Source organism: Haliaeetus albicilla, chromosome 10 (assembly GCF_947461875.1).
Source record: "Haliaeetus albicilla chromosome 10, bHalAlb1.1, whole genome shotgun sequence".
In the NCBI taxonomy this organism is placed as follows: domain Eukaryota; kingdom Metazoa; phylum Chordata; class Aves; order Accipitriformes; family Accipitridae; genus Haliaeetus; species Haliaeetus albicilla.
Genome location: NC_091492.1, coordinates 22149220 through 22171724, shown reverse-complemented (window position 1 = coordinate 22171724; position 22505 = coordinate 22149220). Strand labels below are relative to the sequence as shown.

The 22505-nt window shown below is 44.1% G+C and overlaps 1 protein-coding gene across 1 annotated transcript in view; it reads left to right on the top strand.

The window, feature by feature from the left end:
• Positions 1–1119: 1119 nt before the first annotated feature.
• Positions 1120–22505, top strand: part of LOC104313091 (hydrocephalus-inducing protein homolog) — a 74132-nt gene continuing 52746 nt past the window's right edge. The window contains exons 1-6 of the mRNA XM_009911881.2: positions 1120–1233; positions 2394–2519; positions 4170–4289; positions 7710–7844; positions 14726–14925; positions 22332–22456. Of these exons, the coding sequence (XP_009910183.1) occupies positions 1129–1233; positions 2394–2519; positions 4170–4289; positions 7710–7844; positions 14726–14925; positions 22332–22456 (811 nt within the window). The 5' untranslated portion in view covers positions 1120–1128. The remainder of the gene's footprint in view (positions 1234–2393; positions 2520–4169; positions 4290–7709; positions 7845–14725; positions 14926–22331; positions 22457–22505) is intronic.

The window sequence follows — 22505 nt, the reverse complement described above, 5'->3', positions numbered from 1 at the left end:
TTTTGTCAGTGCTTGAGACTTGCTTTCTGCATTTGTCTCCTCTTCTTGCCCGTTCTTTCTTGCACACCCACTTTGCGTGACACAGATGAAGAGAGGTGGTTGACTGGCTGGTGACTGGAAGAAGAATGGCCCATGGACTTGTTAACCCATGCTACTTGTAGGATAAGGATGCTGGAGATGACCTGCCATTAGGATAAAGTCTTAAGTGGCCCTGCTTTCACATCTCATTACATTTATATTTGAGCTAATTGCTCATGTTCCTTTAATGGTTTCATGCTTTTATTTTTGTTATAGGCTCAATGCCTGTAGGGAGCCTTGAGTTTGGGTGTTAATAAGTGAAAATTAGGGCCCTCATTCTCCATGGAGAAATGCTCTTGGGCACTGTAGTAATTTCATGCCTGGAAGGAGTTGTATCTGCTGGATAATTTTTGTAACTTAAAACAACCAAATTAGCCTTGAGAAACTATAGTTCTTAATCAGAGTATTGAACTCTATGCTCCATTAGTTAGAAACATCACCAGACTCCTTGTACAAAGGGTGGACATTTGGTTTGCAAAGTAGGAAGATGGTCCGATTTTGTTAACGCTCGGGGCAGCAGTGACCCCTGGCTTTAAGGTTGCTTATAATAATTTGAGCACTTAGGAGGATCAGGCACGAAGTCATATCAGGTCAGCTGTTCTTGTGAAATGAAGCAGCTAAGTGACATTTACCTTCCTTCTGTTCCCACCAAAAAACTTTTAAAGAGTAATAAAGGACAGTTTGGATATTAATAGAGATTTGATTAATAATTCCAGTAAATGGGGTTCCAAAAGTAATGGAAGTCAGGGGGAAGGTGAGAAATGCCAGCAGGCCGTGGTGTCTGTTTGTGGCTCATGGGACTGCACCCACAGTAAACGGCTGTTTTGGCTCAGGGAATGTTTGTTCTGGGGTTTTACTTATCTGAATCTTAACTCTGCTGCTTAAATATGGTCTAATCATGAAACAGGGTGGGGAGGCCTTATGTTCTCCACTTATGAAGGATGCCACAGCCTGGAGACACAGGTGTATCCTTTGGGTCTGCCATGAATGGGATTCTGGATTTTCAGAGTCCCATTGTTGCTTCTTCCAGGTGAGCTGGCCACTGGCAAGATGCATCGGTCCGTGGGGTCCTCCAAAATGGCTGATGGATTCCAGAGCAAAGCAGTAATACCTCGTAATCTGAAGCTAGTCAGCGAGGCAGAGGAGTCTGTAACTGTAAGTACTTGCTGTGGGCCAGGTAGGAGCTGTGTTGAGGCTAGAAACTTTTCCCATGTCCTGCCTCTGCTTGCTCTCCTGTTGTCTAGCAGCACTGTGAAGCTAGACACCACCTCCCCATCTCTTTGCTGCCATGCTTCTGCTGGAGGTGGCTGTTGTGGTGCAGTGGGGGATGGACTGTCTGCTGCTTCAGGGCAAGTCCAGAGTCTTGCCTGGATGTACTACTGGAGCCAAGTTAAATGAATATACTGGGCATTGCACTGGAATAGCTGAAGCATAAGTGTGTGCTTGTTTCCATCCTTTATGTGGGCAGTAATATCTTCTCTCATGTACGCATGCTTGCCAGTGCTGCTCTGACCATACCTGCCCTCCAGGTAGCTGGGCATGTGGTGGGTTGCTCAAACTCTGCCTGAAGACTTAAGAGACATGGCTGGTCCCAGCTAGAACAGGTTCCAAAACAGTTACTGTATCTCATATCCTGTGTGGAGCACAGATCCAGCCCTGCAAACAGCAATGGAGTTAGGGCAATTCTTCCTTCCTGTCCAGAAACATTCCCTTTGCTGCCTGGAGCTCACTTGACTGGAGATGACCTCTTGCTGACGCTCTGCCAAGGAGGTATCTCTGTATACTTCTGTGGAGGGGTCTGTGGGGCTAGAACAGACAGGAAAAAAAGTGTTCATTAAAAAGAGATAACTAAAACTTGGACCCAGTCCTCTCCACCTCAGCCTTGGCACAAGGCTGCTTTTCTGCTTTCCTCTGGTTCACCCAGCAGTGAGAACTCCACACACGTGTTGCTTATGAGTGTTGTGCAAGGACGGAGTTAGGGGATTTCTGATAACTCTTCCCCACTCTTTTCAAAGGTCACTGGCTCAATCCAGCAAAACTAAAGAGGAAACAAATGCCCAAAGAGCAGAAATCCCCAAACATGTCACATCACATCATGAAGAAGCTAATGGGACAGAGCCACTTGGTTAGAGCATGTGTGTTCTGCTCTATATCATTAATTTACTGATGTTAAATATTTCAGCAGGTAATTTATGGGACTTCCAGGAGTATCCTAGTGGCTGTGATCACAAATTATTCATCAGTGGCACTTGAACAAGAAAAGCCTTTCTGAACAAAGACATTTCTGTAGCTCTTGCTGGTGTTTTGTGTTTTAGCTGACTCCCTCTGCCTTCCTGAAGGAGATGTCTCTTACCACAGAGCAGAGGCTGGCCAGCACTCGGGAGATGAGGCGGCCCCAGATTATCCAGCTTCTAGACATGAGTGAAACCTCCCATCAAAAGGTAGCCTTTTCGTGCCTTTTTTTCCTTGCTGTTTGTGACATTTGAAGAGGTTGTGTGCTTGTGACAGGCTTGCCTCCAGCTTATCTAAACACCTTTGTGACTGGGTCCTGTTGTCCTTTCAAACTGCTGGTGTGGTGGAGTCCCTCCTACTGGGGGGAAAAGGAAAACATTATTCCCTGGTGAGATGTTGAAGTCCTGATCTGCACTAAGCTGATATAAATAACCTTTGCTGAAGTTGGTGGGGTTTGATGGAGTTTAGCTACCATCACTAAAGCATGATGCTAGGGGAAGGCTGTGGCAGGACACAAGGGCACAGGCTTACCATTTTCCACTCTCCTGCTGAAATAGCCATGTCTTGCTTGGTGCAGTCACTGTCAAATGCTTGGGGTCATAGGATTCCCTGAACGGTGGCAGCATTGGCCTTTGAAGGCTAAGGGCCTATGGTAATTACTCAAGATTTAACAAAACTAGTTGCATTTAATGCTTTGGGTTGGAACAACATGTGGGACCCTTACTGAGTGTTAGATTTTGCAGGCTGCCAGATATACAGGAGATTTGCCCTGGGCAGAGGGGAGTGGATGTGTTTTATCTGGATCAGTGTTTACTTAGATGTATGTTTAAGGCTGCTTTTCTTACAGGACTGCTCAGTATAATACACAGTCCAAATGGGTAGATTGCTGAAGCAGGCTGTTGAGGGGAAGATCACCAGCAAGAGACCTGTAACAAATTGGTTAAGGATTGCCCTAGACAGCACAGGAGGTTAGGAACGCATCAGATGAGTGCACAAATAACTGGCAGTGTGCTGCAGCTACTAGCTTCAGCGTGACTGTGACTTCTGTGGAGAAGCAGGAGGCTTGCCTGTGTCTTTCAAGTGGGAGCAGTGCAGCTGGAAGAGGGGAGGCAAAGCAGTGAGGAGTTTTCTCAAAGTAATGCCTCTGCTCTGTAAGCATTTGCTATTTGTGTATATTTTCAGACATGCTTCTGCAGTGGTATTAAATAAAAGAGCAATAATAGAATACATTAAAGAATCCATTTAAAGCTCATGGAAGAAGGAGATACCAAGTCCAGTCTTACTCAAGTTGCCCAGTAATGCTGAGAAAAGAGCTGAACCTTATCATCACCCAGCATTCACCTCATTTGTCTTTTCCCTAGCTACTGTGTTACTTTCTTTTTGGCCTTACCTCCTCTGGTACTGTTGTCGTCTTAGTGGTTTCTAGGCTCTATATCAAAAGACATATTTGGGGATGTGTAAGACTTGGTCTCTCTGTCTCAGAGTATCATCCCAAAATTGTTTCCCGTGGAGTCTCATGTAAATTCTTGGGTTTCACTTGTTCCATGAGTGCTCATGGCTCAGTAAGTGCTCTAGAGCTGCGTGACCACATTAACACAGGGCTCTGCTGGAGGTAAGTGCTGCCTTGTGTTTTGGAGAAGGAAACTGGGAGAAACACCCACCAAAAGAGCTTCTTAGCCTGGTCCAGAAACTTTTGATCAGCTCAGAACACAGGTGGGTGAGCTACTGTTTCCCTACTGCGAGCTGGGCAGACATACTCATCAGGAGACTGTATTTCAGTGGAGATCAATGTAGGATTCTCATTCATGAATCTTTCTCCCAGCAGCTGAACTTCTCATTGCTCTGTCTTGCATCTGCAGTTCTCAGCAGTTGACCTGGAACAGAGCTTGTTTCAGCCTTTCCCATCAGAGGTGGTATTTCAGAGCTACGTCCCCTGCGAGGTCTACGAAGTGCCACTGATTCTGAGGAACAATGACAAGGTAAGTGCTCGGATATGGAGGTTTCACAGTGTGCTGGAAGAGGAGAGCAGTGTAATTCATGTGGTATACAGAGTAGCAAGTTATCTGTTGCACCACAGCACATCCAAGAATAAAATTTCACCACCTTTATTTTGCAGGATGATGGATATCTTCCCATACTGGGCTTCTCCCCCTTATTTTGGCCATCTGTCAGTGGTATCTAACCCAAAGGAGCTTTTCTAGTTGGCATCCTTCCCCTTGAAAGCCCTGGATTGATGGGAATGAGGGCTGTACAGTTCTTATTTGCTCTCATGCTTTACCTTGAGAGTGTGCACCATGTCCCACTGGCTGCTTGGTTAGTCTTGGTTTCTGGCAGGGCATCTCTGCCCCTCACAGCCTGTTTAGCTGCTTCTGTGCAGCTCCCTGTCAAAGCACATGGGATGAATCTTCTCTACTTTATTCTGGAATAAGTTATGTTTAGTGGCATTAGCACTCCAGGAAAGATGTTTTGAAACAGCAGTGGAAACAGACTGATTTAGCAGAAGCAGTGGGAGGCCTTTAGGTGCCACTTTAGGCTTCTGCTAAGCTTAATTCAGTTCTGTTCAGGTTTTTCTAAGACTAAGTGGGTCTCTGCTTTCCCTTTGGAGAACCACAGCACAGCCAGAGTAATGTGCTCTTGAAGGTCTCCACCTTTACTTGAAAATATTGTCATCATTTTGAGATTTCCCAAGAAAGTTGAGAAAGGAAAAATTGAAAAATGTCAGCAATTTTGTTCCACTGTAAAGAGGAAAATTGAGACCTTTTGAATTTCAGCTGGGGAAACATTTGCTTGAATGAGGCATGTGCCAAGAGCAAGCTGGTGGGAAAAGACAGGAGGGAGGAAAGGAACTGAGATTAGAAAGTTCTCCGGGAGAGAACATTGTACACGCAAGTGTTTCTCTTGACACGTAACAATAAGTGTACTGGAAGCAGAGAAAGGTCAGAAAAAGAAAGGTGTAATTAAAGATACTGTTCTGTAATGAAGAGTAAGATATATACATGGCAGGATGGGAAGATGGAAGTGTACATGAGAGCAGGTGAATTAACCCCCCCTCTCCAGATCTACCTCTTGGAGGAAACGAAGTGGACAAAAAAAGGCTCTTGGCATATTGCAGGTGGAGGAACAGCAAGAGAAGTGAAAATGTATTCTCAGATAATAGGTTCTGACAGGGATGTGGTTGAAAATGGAAGACCCTTTGGCAAGGAAGGATGCAGGTGTGATACCTCAGTTATTCCTGGAGAGTACTGTGCCATTCCTGGTCTGGCATTTAGCTTAGGAATATTGGAAAGATGCAGCGTGGATGCCCATGCCCAAGGGATACCATTTGTGTGGTCCACATTGATTCTGGGTACTCTTTGCTGTAGGTATCCTCTTTCCTGATTAAAATGTGCCTCAGTTTCTCTTTTCCAATGGCTCTGCTTCATTCCCACATTCCCACTAAGTCTTTTGGCTTCAGCTGCTCCATTATCCATGCAGCACTTCAAAATATTTGTCTTTGCCAAGTACCAGCCAACAGGCAAACAGTTAATTTGCTCTATTCATGCATCCTCAAGTGGAAAAGAACATCTGCATCAACATTTCTGCCATTCCCAGTAAAAAATAATAAATTGTGCAGCTGCACCTTGGGATTTGTATGCTCTGTTAAGGGGAGGCAATGTGTGAACTGTTGATTTTTTCCAAATTGAATTAGTTTTGAAGCTAGTAAGACCTCAACCATTGGACAGCACTGGTGTGAAAGTAAGATCAGCTCTAAGGAAAACCCTTGGCATATTTAAGTACACAAAGTTAGAGATTATAAACCCAATAGAGTTTATTATACTCTAATATTGTTGGCTTTTGGTAATGTCCTGGAGAAAAGCAACATTGTGCTCTATCTAAAAGTTTTCTCACTAGTTTCCAAGCTTCCTCTGAACCATACTGACTTATACTGCATGGTAGCCTGAGGTTGTCTGCTGCATAAAAATCCATCTAACAGCAAAGTATTCCAAATAGAGGCTCTGTAATGATTCAAATAAGCAAATGCTTCACTACATACTTACTGGTCTTACCTGTGTGTTGTAAAGTTGGTTTTCTATCTTCAAGCTGCTCCTCATCACCCTTAGAGATGTTCTGGGTGGCTTTTGCTGAAGATCTTAGCCATGTGTGCTCATCTCCCAAGGGACTTGGTGACCAAAACATTTGTCTGCAGTGTGAAGCTGGCTCCTGGAACTTGCTGCCTCAGGGCATTGCTGGGAGCAAAGGGTGTTTGGAGAGTTCAGGACTGCCTTGGCTATGGGTTATGAGGCTCGGGTGGGTAGTGCAGAATGAACCTCCATTTTTCTCAAGCCTCATGTGGGGTTGTTGTTTATCAATGAAGCTGCCTGTCAGTCAAAATTGCCTGTTTTAGACTGAGATGAGATTTGCTACTCAGGGGTTGGTATCTGTGTGCTAGAAAAAGCCTGTTTGCTGTCTCTGTGCTTGTGGTATCCCAGAGAGTAGAAACTTGCAGCAGGGTGCCTGCAGGGATTCCTGGGTATGGGGAAGAATACCCAGAGATCTGACTTGCCTGCACTGGCAGCTGCCTGGCTACAGTCACTAGGCATCAAGAGCCTCCAGGGAGCTGAGATTGGTTTTTAATAATGAAACCACACTATAAGTCAGTGCTGGTTATGTATCTCAAGGCAGAAAAATGCCTTCGAAGCCCATAATTGATAGGCATAGCCTGAAGGGTCATCAGGCTTTCCATCATTTTGGCAAGTTGACTGCTCTCATCTTCTGCCTCAGCCTTTCCTTGTAGAGTACCGTGTTTCTCCCTTGCTTCTTTATAGCCTCCTTTAAATTCTCTTAGCCATCTCATTGTTTCTAGGGTTGTCTCTTTGTCTTCCGATGTTCCTCCTTTTTGCTCTTTGGGTTTGCTTTTATTCCCAGTAAGGCCACAATGTCTGTCGTCTCTTTCTCTTGCTGGTCTGCACAACTGTAGCATTGCAGCATGACTGCCCCACTCAAACCCAGTATGTTAGAAGTGAATTTCTTCCTTGCCCCATTATAACAAATACTGTTTTGCCTTCAGATAATATGCTCTTCCTCTAGAGGCATTACCACATGGATGTACGCCAGCAGAAGCAAGCAGATTCTTTGGGCTTGTTGAAGATGGGGATGACTTGTTTCAGGCGATATATCTGCTTACTGCTTGGTGATGCCTTCACAGCAGGGCATTGCTCCTACTGCCTCTGGCCTAGAGCTATTTGGCCCAGGCAGAATGGGTTCAAGTCCATCCTTGTGTATTATGGGCATGTACCTCAAGAGCTAAAAGTGCTTTGGAAAGGTGGTTAAGGAATGATGTCACCAGGGCATGGGCAGGTCTTTTTTTCCTGATGTTTCCAGCTGAGTGGCAAAATTGTAGTTTTATGTCTTTCCTGCAGGTTCCTCGGCTGGTGAAAGTTGTCTTGGAGAGCTCACCTTACTTCAAGTTGATCAGCCCCAGTGATGTGTGCCGTAAGGTAGCACCTGGCATGCCTTCAACTTTCCGCATCCTTTTCACCCCTGAAGAGAACAAGGTAAGACTGAAGGTCCCAAGAGGTTGGTGCCTTTGGTGGAAGCTGAACCTGCAGGGCTGGATTCAGAACAGGGCATCTGGGGTGTGTTTTGAAGAGCTGTCCTGGTTTCAGTGGGGTTGTGCTGGATCTAGAACTGGGGGAAACTTTCCCCATGGTGAAGATTATGCTCTTGTGGGCTGGAGGCTCTTGCATGTTTCAGACTGGTTTTTATCCTTCAGTGCTGGAACACTTAATGTAATGTCTGTTGGTTTCAGCAATGAGAGAGTCTACTGTCTGTGGTTGGGCAGCCTCTCAAGGTGTTGGGTTTTGGTATCTGTCCATTGCTGCATAATTATGGTTTGCTCCACCAATTATAAATACAAAAGTCAGTTTAAAAGCAACCTCTTATTGGGAGGACCCAAAGTGAGCCTGATCAGAGTAAAGACCACCACCTTTGAAAACGGGAGTCACCTTAATGTTTATCATGTTGAACACAGTAGTGAGGTAGTGGAACATTGTTGAAAGTTGTTGCTTTTTTTGCACACTGGTTATAGCCCACACCCTGCTGTGAGGTCTGCTCCAGGCTGTGGTCAGGAAGTCTGCAGCTAGTCATGTCTTGGCATTGCGTGGTGCTGTTAGCTGCTGCTGCAGCAGGGACTGATAGGCTGTGCTTCCTCTCCCTGCGCTTTCTTGAGTGTTTGTGAGGGAAGATGCACATGGAACAGTAGGAAAATGGCAAGGAGGGGTGTTGATAAGATGTTTAGCCATCTCTACTCAATGGTAGGGGTTTAATTATTATGGAAAATACTAGTGGAACAAATAGATCTGGAGAGCTTTTCTCTTTCCCATCTGGCAGCCACTTCCCTGCCTCACCCTGGACTGGAGCAAAGATGATGTTTTTTCATACTCTGTTTTCAAGCCTTGCAGCTGTGATGCCCCTGAGGATTTTTGCCTGCCTGTGATCCAGCTGTGAGTCTAAGGAGAGGGAGTGCTGTGCATGTGGCAGGGAGCCAGCCCGGCGCAGACACGCTGAGCCTGAATGGCCTTAACTTAGCAGGAGGTTGGTGTGCTGCAGGTATCTTTGAGATGTCTGCCTGAAAGAGCATGTATAGGAATAAATGGGCAGGTACAATCTGCAGGCAGACATGTTACCCCAGAGCCTGTGGTGTGGCTGTGTGTTCATGCATGTTACTGGCACCTATTCCATGCCAAATGTGCAGTGCTTTTGCCTGGAGGTTTGAACATCAGTGCTGTGGCCCTGGCAAGTCTGATTCTCAGTGCTGTGATGTGATGGGTCAATACTATTATCTGGAGGCTTGTTAATACAGAAGGGTTTAGTATGTGGCATGGAAAGGAGGAAGCATTGCAAGGAAACAAAGGCAGGCTGACTCTTTTCACCAGCATCCTGCTACCTCTTAGCACTGTTCTTTGCATCACTTTGTTGGAGAGCATGGTTAGGGGATAGCTCTGAGCCAGCTGATGTCTCTGCAGCAGGCCAGAGGTGCAAGATCTCTTTGGGCACAGCTGTTTTCTCATTTTCCATTTGCTGCTTAGTTTTAGTTTAACACTGGTCCTATCCTCAAACATCATGGATATAGAAAACTGAAGAGGAAATGCCCTGTGGTCCCTAGCTTCCCATGCTTGTGAAATAATCTGTTCCTTTGGATGGACTGAGAAATTATTTAACATCATTAATATTTAGGGTGAAAATTATGTTGGCCTAGGGCAGTTCTCCAAACTACCCAAGTGACATAAGAGCTTAATCTCACTGAGGTAGGCTTTGCAGAGTACACTGGTACCTTTAAAATGTGATTTATTAGTACTAATTAGTGTTCATTTTGAGTGTGGAAGAGGTAAATTGGTGCCCGTGAAGGGCAAAGTGCTGCTCCTCCAGTTTAGAGAGGTAGCAGAGCAACACATGAACATCACCACAAATAGAAGTAGGGTGAGAGAACCCCAGAGAGCACTGATGTCTGATACTTTGTCCCTTGTCTTGCTCTTGAACTGGTGACTGTATGGAGTAGGGAGCTCTGCCAGCGAGAGGTCCTCCGCACAGCTTCAGTGACACTCCAGCAATTTCTGCTGAACTGGGTTTTGTGCTCCTTGCAAGGGGTTGTGCAGGGTATCAGGGGAGGGATGCATGCTGCTCAGCGAGGAGCACGTGGGGATTTATACAGCAGAATCAGAATTTTGTACAAATCGAACATTTTGTCTCGTACTTGATGGAGTGTGAGTCAGTGAAGTACCAGAGTGCTGTAGCTTAGCTAGAAGCACAACAATAGTGTGGTCAGGAGGTTCACAGCATGTTGAAAACCCCTTAGCAAAGAGGCAGGCTTTGGGAAATGGTTCTGTAAAGCCACCTGTGTTGGGCTTGCAGTTGCTTCCACGCAGAATATCTGTGTTTTAGTTGTGGAAGGCTTGTAAGTGCTACCTTTGAACAACCTCTACATGCTCCAGGATCCCCAGGGATTGTGGATAATCCGGTGAACTGGGATGCAGGTACAAACCCCTTGTCAGGCAGGGTTGGAGAGTCCTCATGTTGTGGAGTTGGTTTGTATAATTCTCTTGCTTTGAATCTTGTTCTTCCCCAGGGTAAGTCTGACTTCAGTGAAGTCACTCCTGATTCACAGAGCTGATTGCGGCTAAGCCCTAAAGAAGAGGACCATGTGAGCTGTTAGTGGCTGAAATGCCATGTAGCCCCTTCTTGAAAAATGAGCAGTTTCCTATTGTCTTGCAGTCATTTGGGAGTGTGCCACATGATTGGCCTGTTGCAAAGTAAATAAACAGCTGACATGTCTCTTTGTTTATTGGCACTGCTTTATAAATAGGAAATGCTAATTTTTCTGCTGGGCAACATTTCCAGTTAGTTACTCTTGCTGCTTCTGATTTACGCATTTCTGTTTTATGGCTCTGGTTGTACAGTGTGGGTGTTCTCGTGCCCCCCCTGTGTTCCCGGCTGTCTTTGCATTGTGGTCTGACAGTCTCAGCCTAATTGGAAACCATTGTGGAACTGACTGGCAAATAAACAACAGACAGGAATATGTACATTTGTGTGTCCTTCAGGCTTATTAATAGGTTATCTTAAAGGAAGAAGGAAGCAAGATGCATATAAAAATATAGCGCAGCTTATTCTGTTCTGTCGTCTTGCTCTTTTCACTGTAGCGATACAATATTTTTAGGCAATACAAGTTCAGTCTGTAAGGTTTGCAAAATTCATTACTGATGCTCAGTGGAAGCTGAATTAATGCTCATTGATTAATATGAAATATGACAAGATGATGAGTTATTGCATTACTGAAATTAACTCTTTTAAAATTCAGTCTGGTCCTGTTAGATGTTTTGTAGCACAAGGAAGCTATTTCAAGTATACTTTTAAGATGACTCCTGAGGGGGAGGAAGGGGACAGAAGATCAAGGCAGATGGCCCTGTGCGAAATAAACCTGGAGCCAAGTGACTTATTTCAAAGCCTCCTGTGAATTAGTAGCTGAGGGAGGCAGGAGAAGGGGTGCCCCTTCTCATGTGAAGCATCTTCAGCCTCCAGTTCCTCCTTATTTTCCAGCCTTTATGATATGGTTTCAGCAGGGAGCTTTCCTTGCTTGACTTACTATGTTACTTCACGCTACAGAGATCTTTTCTTTGCAAGTTGTCTGCTGCAAGGAATTTGGTGAAGAAGTTAGGATCAGTTATGCAGCAAAACTGACATCCGAGTTTGGCATACTGGGCAGTTAAGGTTGGTATCACTGGGACAGTAATTAACGTTAGCCCGAGTTTGCAAAGAGCCTGAAATAACAGCTGAGACAAGCAGTTGCTTTAGTTTCCATGGGTGCTAATTCAAATGCCAGTGGTGATACTTTGCAGGCCGGAGCTTGTAACTTACTGCTTTTCAAAGGGGAATAAGAGAAGAGGAACTGTCATATAATCATCTGTATTCTCCTTGAAATAGAGGAGTTGTATGAAGGATGAAGTCATATTTTCATGAAAATATATAGCCTGAAGCTGTGTCTAAACACAACAGTCTTTAGAGCATAGAAGTGATGCAACCCCTCTGTCACTCAGGCATGTTTATTTAGAGACCTGGTTTTAAACAGTCTACTAAGGGTTTGCAGTTGCAAAGTAAAAGAATGGTTTTTAATTGGTTTTATCTGTAGCTCTAGGTTGTAAACAAGTGCATAGCAGTGTTAGTGTACTGGTAAGACAGGACAGTGCTGCAGTGGAGAATTTGCAACCTTTTTCTCCCAAGGGAGAGCAATTCAGCTTTCAAAAGCTTAGGGGACCATGGCTTCACAGAAGCATGAACAGCCAGTTTTGGCCTAGCCACCCCTCTTTCCTTGGGCTTCCCCCCTATTAAGCCTGACACTGCATTCAGCTTGGTGCAAGGTCCCACTTTGCTGGGGTCATAGAGCGTGGTTGAAGGGTCAGCACACTCTGAAGCGCTTGTCAAGCCTTGTACAGGATACAACACCCCAGGGTGTCCCTGGAGAAGGGACTCGGCACACAATGTGCATGTGCATGAATGGTGAGAAGCAGTTTTCTCTCTCAAGGTCATGGTTGTCTCTGTGAGGCCAAAAAACCTTGTTGCTTTAGCCTTGCCTTCACATACCTGGAAAAGTTCCTTTCCCTGTGCATTGCTGTGCAGGTGGTCCCAGTGTCCTCACTGGCAATGGAGCTGGGAAGGCTGCCTGTGCTTGCTTTTGTGGGGGGTATTTATTCATTTGGCTCCTATTTACATTGCTGTTGATCCACTCACTCTTTAGCAATGACAATGACTTGAAAATTATTTCCTTTTACTTCTCTCAAATACCTTCAATTGTTGAACTTTCTTTTTTCTTTATCCCCTGCTTATCTGAACTCCTTGCATCCTCCTCTGTCTACCTGGCATCTGGAAGGGAGAGATAAGTAAATATGGCATGCCAAGACTTAATAAGGCACACAGCTTTCAACTGGATTTACAATGCCTTTGTTACAGTAGTGTCGCCAAATTAACAAAAATAAGTAAATAGCATTCTTCATTTGCTAATGCAGTTTCTGAGGATCTAAACAGCCCAGGACATGAAGTATCCAGATAATAGGTGCTTTAAATTCACATGGGCTACCCATAGCTTTTATTTTAGAGGGTTTATGCTGCGAGATTGAGTACAAAATTGCTAATTCAGAAAGGCTTGCTGAAGATGAAATGCTCTCCTGAAATGATACTCAATTCTGTAGGTCATTTGCTGCAGTTTCCTTCCTGGTATTTTACCTTCCAAATATGAGAAGCAAAAGCCCTTCTTCAGTTTCTAGTGTGAATATTTGAGATGTCTAGAAAAAAAGATCCTATATTCTTTTTATATCTTGGATGTGACAGCATCTGTTACAGCAGCCTTAAACCCCAGCTGAGCAGGTGGTTGGTAGGCACTGGGTGTTACCTGTTGTGTTGAAGCAACAGCTATGTGTCTGTACCTTGTCTGGCTGCCTTAGGTCCCTTCCAGGCTTGGCAAGGGACGGGTATGGGAGAGCAGGAAATCCCAAGCACAGAGGAATCCGAATCTGTTCTGGTTAAGGGAGTTTGCTGCTGTGTGCGATTCCTGAAGCAAATTGCTTGCTTGCTGCTTCAACAACTATAAAAATATCAAACGAGTTAAAAGCACCGAGGAAAAAAAGATCAGGACAGCAAGTGAGTGATAAGAGGCAGAGCTTTTATCAACTTGTCAATAAGAGAGCTGCTGGAGGTAATGGCTCTTGGCCCTACTGCAATAGTTTTACCACTCGTTTCAGCAGGGGCAAGGTGATACTTCCAGCACAGTGATGCCACACTGTACGTCTGGAGATTGATCTGCTCATCCCTACAGTAAAATGATTTTGGTGATTTGATTTGCCTTCCTAGTGCTGAATGCCAGACAGCTGGGGGGGGACTGTCTGGCTCTTTTCTTAACAAGCCAATGACTGGGAATACCGCAGCTGAGTTTGCTCTGGTAGGGTTGTCTGAGTGTCTCCCATTTGCAGCCCCTGATACCAACTGCCTCAGGTAGGCATGCTAACAAGGCACCAAGTCACTTATTCTAGAGTCCTTGCAAGAGAAAGATGCGATTAAGGCATCAACCATGCAGCAGAGAGGAAGCAAAGCTATTGCCTGTGTCCCCTGAGGCTAGGATGAGATGTCAAGGGAAGTTGAGATTAGACACAGGAAGAATTCTCTGAGTCTAGGGTAGAGCTGGAATAGGCTGCTGAAGGCAGGGGTAGAATTGTTAGTGCTTTTAAGTACTTGTCAAGCATCTCTCAAGAGTAGTTTGGGTATAGAGCTGAGCCAGTTCTGGGGTGGGAAGATGGGTCAGATAACCTTTTAAGGGTGTGTGTCCCCAGCCTTGTCCCTGTGATAAGGGAAGGGGTGGGAAGTACACATGTACCCTACACTCACCTGACATAACAACAATTATTGTGTCTGGCTTGTTAAGTATTTCACCAAAGACTGCCTGTTGATTGTGCATTTGGCAAAATTATTTTGAAAAATGTACCTGAGCATCCCCTGCCAAGCTGCATTGCTGGGATTGGAGTTAGCACTGTGGCACAAATGGGTTCTTAGTGGTGCCTTTAATAGTCTGCAGTGGTGATGGAAGCAGGCTCTTGTTACTGCTGTAATCCCTTACATGAAAGTACTCTATTTTGGTGCCTCAGAATCAAAGTATCTGATAATTTTGTCTGGTTCTGCCAGCTTGCTGCAAAAGCAGGTGAATCAATGGGGTTGTTTCTTCTTTGCAAGTTAACAGCCCTGTTCAAGTCCTGCTACTGGAATTGAAGGTCATTAAGGTAAAAAGTACTATTACATTATTGAGTGCTACTGTTAGAGTCATAGAAAACAGCAGTTTTTCTTCTGCCATGGTGATGGTACTAAGTGCAGTTTGCTGAGGTTGTTTCTTTCCCTGCAGGATTACTTCCACCAGCTCACCTGCATCACAGAAAGGGAGAAGTTTATTGTGCCAATCCGAGCTATAGGTGCCCGAGCTCTCCTGGACCTCCCTGACCAGCTGAACTTCTCCGTCTGTCCAGTCAAGTACAGCACCCAGAAAACTCTGCTGGTTCGCAACATTGGTAATCGGGAGGCCCGCTACTGCATCAGCACTCAGAGGTAAAGGAGCTCAACGTCTTTTTTGTGCAAAACACTGTTGTGTGATAATATAGTTGGCTAACAGTAGCAAAAAGGAACCAGAGCATCTGAGCTGCTGTCCTGCCCTTTTCCACCTATTGCTGCAATACATGTGGCTTCTGCAGTTGCTTACAGTGTTTTAAGCATGATACAACCTTTGATAAATCTCTGCAAACTGTAGCAAAGTTTTATACTGCAGTGGTGTCTCCAACACAGCATCTTCCAAGACTGATTGTTTTAGATTGAAAAAGCAAATGTAGGAAGGCAACTTGACTGCCCTTGGGCTCTTTAAGATACTGCATGGCAGATGACAGCTCTAGGAGCTCAGTTCATGTAGACCAAATGCAGTATTAGAAAATGGCCAGCTATGAGCTGGTGAAAAGAGACATTTAAGAACTTAACAACATTAAGAACAGCAGCTATGTCTGTATTAGCAAGTGCAATTGGAGATCATAGATCAAAGCAATTGGTATTGAGGCTGTGACATAAACACCGTGTGGTCCAGGAACTTTGTTTTCCAGTAGGTTTGGTCTGGTCCCTAGAACCAAATATTCTTAAGTAGAATGAGCTCTTAAATGGAGATGAATAGACACTGGCTTCAAAACGGCACTACAGCCCCAAACCAGAATACTAATGAGGGCACAGGCAAAAGATGCAGCAAATATCCGGTGCATGGGTTGGGGGCCTTTTCTTCTGCAGTGTTATTTCTTCCAGATTTCCTGGAGAGTGCTAGAATATGTTGGTAGCTACCTTACAACCTCCTGATCATAAATACTTTCTGGAATGGTTACATACCACTATCAGCCAAATACACCCATTCTCTGGGGGCCCACAAGCACGTGATATTCTGGAGGTCCCCTAATCAAATGCCTGATGTGAACTGTGTTGTGGATAGTCTGTACTGTTCCTATTGGTCTCAAAAGACAGTCGCTGGTTTTCCAGTTTGCTGATGGAGAGGGTAATTCATTTTTGACACTGTATCTGCAAGGAAATGGGTTCAGTTGGCTGGTAGTTAGTTGAGAGTTGCTCGGTCCCAGAGGTCTTGGTGTAGGAGCTGAGGTCAAGAATGCAGCAAAGACCTGCTGTCTGACTTAGTGTGCCTGAGTTGCTTCAATTTCTTCCCCAGGAAAACAAGCCTCAAAAGAAGACTTTTTACTTTTTTCCTGTGAGACATGAGGGTCCAAGAGAAGCTTCCACCAAAGTCTGGCAAGGCTATTTAAGCAGGCTGCTGCTTTTCACTGTGGAAATATGTAGGCAGGAACTTGTAAATCACTGTACAGTTTTCCTCTGGCACTTCCAGATCTAGTTGTCACCACCAAAATAAATAGCTAGTAAAGTCTAGCATCTTTTTGCAATGTACTTGCCAGCTATTCTATTGAGTGATACAGTGTACGTTGAATCCTGCTTGGTATGGATTTTTATTTTCTGAACTTCAGCAGTTAGATATTTCAGTCCTGATTTGCAATAAAGAAATGAGAAGCATTACAAAAGTTTTAGTTCAAACTACACAAAGTAGTATTCTGAATAACTGGGTTGCATGTGTACGGAGATCAAAAGTGGATATGATTTCCCTTGTCAGCTGAGGGCATCTGTCATCTCTTCCATTTCATTATGAACTTTTGAAAGCCAGTTTGAAATTTCAAACAGATGATTTACATCTTTGAATATAAGCAACATTTTATTCTAATTAAGTTACCCCCACTTTTATTCAGATTTCTTTTTAAATACTCTGAAGTTCCTGTGTTTCTGCTCTCTTTTTTTTTTAAGTGTTTAGCAAAATGTCATAATGAATTCTTCATTGGGAACTTTCTTAAAGGTTGAGTTCCTCTAATGCCTATCTTACCATCTGCCTATACGTATAGGCAGAGATGTATAGGAAATATGAGAAATTTGGGGAATATGTGAAATGGAATTGGGCTGATTTAGAAGATAAAATCATAGAATAACTGTGGCAGGAAGGGACCTCTGGAGATTGTTTAAGCAAACACACTGCTCAAAGCAAGACTGGTGTCAAAGTTTGATCAGGTTTGCGAGTAACACAACAAGTAAGAAAGATCAGTCTTCATCTTTCCTTCTCAAAACTGTACAAACCCATTAATCTCAGCATCTCCCTGTATGTTCTGTGCTCCAGCACCTAAGGTTCCCTTCTGTAGAAATGCTTTCTATCCCATCAGTGCCCAGCCTGTATTAAGGGTTATTCCATCCCAAATACAGGATTTAGCATTTTTTCTCCCTGAACTAAGTGAAGTTCACATCAGTCTATTTCTCCAGGCTGTTGTGGTCCCTCTGAATAGCAGCCCAGCCCTCCCGTGCATTGACTACTCTCCCCAGTTTGGTACCCTCCACCAAATTTTGAGTGTTTCCTCCTGTTGACCAGGTCAGGATGTCCCCTTGCAGCCCAAGATCAGAACAACCATGTTCTCCCTATGAGATGAGGCCATGGTGTGCCAGGAGTGGTTATTCCAGCCAGTGCTGGGGACCATACCATGTTACATATCATCACTGCATTGCGCCAACTCTTGTCTTGCTGTCTGAGTGCCTCTGGACCCTCTACCATATCTGTGAACTTTCACATTAATGACAGAGTCTCTTGATAGCAGTGATCAATGGTTGGTTCCTTGTTTGTGGTGCTATGAGATGTTGCTCAGCTACCTACCACTGAGCTCCCAGGTTCTAGCAACCCCAACAGAAAAGAATTGGCCTCCCAGCTGGTGTGACAAGTTGGCCTGAGAATCAGACCAATACACTGCTCCACAGGCTAGCAGATCATTAGCCGGCAATTGTCTTTTGAACAAATACATTTACAGAGGCTTTCATGAGAGGCCATTTTCCTACTAATGTTAGGGGATTCATTTCCCTGTTATAGAGGCTCTGATAAAGGCTGCATCATTATTAACAACAGAGGTAGTGAAGATTTAGTTTAATGTCACTAATTCTTTTGAATGACTTCCATAGTAACTTGATGACTGATTATTATCACAGAACACTTAAAACTGTGCTTTGGAAATGAATGAGTTATGCTTCCTGTCCTGGAGAGCTTAAAGTGTAAATATGAGATGCAGTATTCAATAGTTATGGCATAGGTGGTAGGGGAGAAGAGTGCCAGCCTTACAGACTTAAATTCAGGACTGCTTCAGTCTCTTCTTTAGTGGAGAATTTAAGCAGCTTAAGTTGAACGTGTGCTTGTGCTGAGTAAGGATGTGGTGTTGTGTTAAAGCCAATCTTAATATCACATAATGGCTTTGTGTGTTTATGTGCGAGCACACACGCAGGCATATGTGAGAGGGAGGAAGACTAGTGGAGTAGAAGGGAATAAGAGATCTGTCTAAGTTTACAGACCCATCAGCTGACCTTTATGTCCTTTATTGTCTACCTGCACAACTGAAATTTTTGTCTTAGTTGCTGCAGCTTTTCTCTTCTGGCCTGAGCAAACTCAGGTTCTTGCCAGCTTCAGATGCCACCATCTCCTAGTCTGATGCACTGCTCATATTACTCCTCTTTGCATCCTTTCTCTGGATTCCATTCTTTGTGGCATCAAGCGTAAGTCACTTGCTTTTGCCTTCAGTGCATTTTTCAGCCCATCTCTGATCCTAACCTTTCCTCTTGGTTAGTACCGAGAGCTCAGCTTTTGCATCTGGTCACTTCATGATGATGTTCCCTGCCTGTTACTTATTTATCTAAGGACTTTCATGTTTTCTGTCACACGTTTCACTCCAGCGAAGAGCTCTTAAATGAATCCATGAGGCCAATTCAGCATCCTTCTGCTGTTCCCTGTTCAGAGCTCTTCCTTGCTGTGGTATCTACCACAAAACATGGCCACATTTCGACCACTTTTTCATAAAGGAATAAAACCACCAAAGCACTCCCCATTATGCAGTCTGGCTTTGTGCCTGTCCTCCCTCTGCATGTCCATACCTAGCTCTTAACTGCATTGTTTGGTAATAAGAAATAATAATAGTATAAATATAGAAAGTATCTTCCTGTCATTCTTGTTGTTAAGGCGGGATAATGAGTTTCTTCTCCATGACATTCACTGAGACAAATGTCATTCTAGTACATTTGAGTTGAAAATGGTGTCTGGAAGCAGATCTCGGTGCAGCACTGTCTTTTCTTGACATTATAGACATTGTGCTATGCTATGGGGCTAGAGAGGATCAGTCTGAGAAGATCCATTTAGGAATGTCCCCACCAAGCTCTGAAAGCTCAGGAAATTATCCTACAAGGCACAGTGCTTGGAGCCCCCTTGCATCCCTCCTTATAGTACCCATATACTACATGGAAGCGTGGGATTGGAGTTACCTCAGGGTGCGGAAAGACCAAGGATATGAAAATAGAGCCTAGGTGCAGTGAAAGAGGGAAAGATAGAGCTTGTGAGATGCTGACTCTGCACTGGATTTTTCAGCACAGAGATGGAGTCTTATATGCTTTGACCTAACAGACTGGGTTTACTGGAATAAATACACTGCTTGACTTTGGCTGTTATACTGTTACTAAAAAGTAATATATGCTAAGATTAAACGATCTTTTTTCCCTGCAATAGCTCTTAGTGGACAGACGAGGCAATTCAATCACCAGTAATTTTACTGTCTTGGGGCTAGAGGTAGCTTTTAATGAAATCGATTCTCCCAAACTCAAATGATTTTACAATGCAAATTAAGGCACCAGTAAACCAAAGAAAGTTTGGTTGTAGAAGGCAAACATACAATGGGACTTGAAGTATATTGCAGCCTCCTTGCACACTGCATTTACCAAATGTATGGTTGCAGGAGAAGAGGTGGCATGTTGGTTTGAGACCCTGAGTCACAGAATTGCCAGCTTTGTTCGCTTGTCAGTTTTGGTTTTTAATTATGTCAGGAGTATTTGGCCCTTGGTATCCTCATGGGACATAACTTCTGCCCAGCTCTGTCACCATGGGGAGCTGATACCTGGTGAAAGTAAGCAAGAGGTAAATGCCAAAATATATCATTATGAAATAACTTACAAATCTAGTGTTGTTTTCTTTCTGAAGGGCAATAACAGGCAAGATCTCATCACGTACTGGTGGGAAGGTCTCTCCTAAACTGGTGTGGCTAGATGAGTTTATACAAGCTGGGGATTGCGAGGTACCATTGGGAGATCTGGACCTGTAAAAGTTTAGATGTTGTACAACAAAGCAAACATACAAATGGGCATAGTTAAAAAGCATGTCAGATGAAAACAAGCTATTAAAAAACCCATCCAAACCTTATTTTTTCTGTTTTCAAGGAGCAGTAGTGATTCATCAACAAGGTAGATCTAACAGGATGGGAATTATCTTAAAGAACAGCTCACAATTAATGAATAAAAGGCCAAAGTTTAGCCTGCCAGTTTCATCTCCTGGCAGTGGTTTTCATTTGGCTATTACAATGTGTCAGGGATGTCTCCTTAGCATGTCTTCTTATCTGTAAGCTGCAGGGAACAGCTTAGTGATGTTGACTGAAATTCAGGGGAGTTAAGTTTAACCATGGAGCTTGCATCTCTAGGTCTTGGAGAACCAGGTCTGTGTGAGGGATAATGAGCTCTTGCTACAGCAGTAACAGAGTTGTCTTGTGGGTGCAGCATGGGGCGGGATGTAGGAGATGCAGTGCCTGATTTGTGCTCCATTTCTCAGTCCTGAGAACTGAGTCCTGAGCTTGGTTGGATTCTCTTCTGATAATTTGAAAACATGAAGATATCGTCTTTCTCGGGTATCCCCTGAAGTCACCCCCAGGAGTGTTATTTCCCATCCTGGCCATCTGAGGGCAGGAGTATGTAGACATGGGGAAGGACTAGAAAGGTGATGGGATGGGAGATAGTGTTAAAGTGTTGCCAGGGATTCCTCTGAACTACTAGCAGCTTGTCTGTTCTGGCAACATTTTTGGCAAAAGAAAAGGGAAAAAAAAAATTCTGTGCCTTTCCCACACCAAGCAATGATCCCCCTCCAGCACCAGCAGAGACCTGCAGGAGTCCTGGCATAACCATCAGTGCAGATGCAGGACCACACAGAGCAATCCAGTTCTGAGGCTAGTTAGTTGGTGCCTTGTCTTTCCTCCTCTCTCTCAAAAGTCTCAGGTCCAGCGCATAACCATTGTAGGCCCAATGATTCTCCATTAGTCAGTAGCAACGGTCTCACTAGTTGTAATAGGAACAGGTCAGGCCCTTAGTTGCAGCAATATCTCCTTAATGAGCAGAAACTCCAGCAATTTCATTAGCTGTCACTCCTTACATGAAGAAAGATCAGCTTGTGCATGGCTCCAGTTGTTCTCATTATTTTTGTGTGTGTGTGTCACTTTCTCCACTTATGGTAGAACTTTCCAGATCGTGGTTTTAAGGTGACAAATTAAACCACCAGGAAAGCACCAAGACCAGTAACTTTTGTTTTCTAAGTGGGGCTGTACAAGAGCCGTGAAGCCCAGCTCCCATTGTGCAGAAGCATGTTTCATCTGACTTATCCGTAAGCGTTAAAGCACTGAGTTTTGGGTCTATCAGCCAAGAGCTGTTTACCTGGCGACAAATCATAATTGCTCATGTTAAATCCAAAGTACACCACATTTTTATAATTATTTCCAACACATTGCACAGAATTTGTCTGGTGGGCCAAGCAAACAGTTACCGAGCTTGGATTACAACGCAGAGTCCCAGATTGCATTGCTTGCTCCTGTAATGGTGCTTCATTTAGCTAGGGATTTAATCATTCATGCTGTAAATGGTGTCTTGTTTCCATGTCATTGTATCCCTCTCATCTGCATTTGCACTCATTCAGATTCTTCTGGTTGTTCCTTTTTTTAAGAGCAGCTTTCATTGAAAGGCTGATAAAACATGCCCTTTCATAGGCTAAAACAGGATGTTTTCAAGGTAAAAAAAAAAAAAAGAATTCTGCAAATTAAACTGTAATTATTCTCTGGTCTTCAAGAAAGACTTATTCTCCCAGCCTGATTTCTAGGCTGTAATCTCACTGGGACAGGTATTGCCTCGACATTTGCATCTCTTGAGGTGAGTTTTATAGGTGGCAGGAAAAGACAGATTCCTGAGGAAGTCAGTGTCAAGCTGTGTGTGCAGATAGCTCTTACCATCTCTGTGCTCTTCAAAAACTGTTCTCTGAGCATATTGCTAGCAGTCAGACTCTTGAGCCTCACTGCAGAGAAGTGGATGCAGAGCATGGGTGAGACCGAGTCATTTTACACCATAGGATCTTCTGAGGGCTGAATCTCTTCAGAAGTGAGAGTCAGTAGCTCTGTTTCTGATCCTGTATGTTCTGTTTTTCTTCTACCGACTGTGGTTGGTTTGCTCCTTGCTTGCACAAGTGAGGTGAAGTGAACTAGACTGCAAAAGGAATATAGTCCTCAAATCTCCCACAATAGTCCTGATGTGTCTTTTTCTCTGTGTTGCAGTCCTTTCTCTGTCGATCCCTCCATCGGGACACTTGGGATTGGTGATGACATGCAAGTAACAGTGGAGTTTCACCCACTGAAGACTGGGGATCACTTCAGATCCCTGATAGTTCACTATGACACAGGTAAGTGCTCGGCACTGCATGGTGCACACTTTGTGCTCTTCAAAACAGA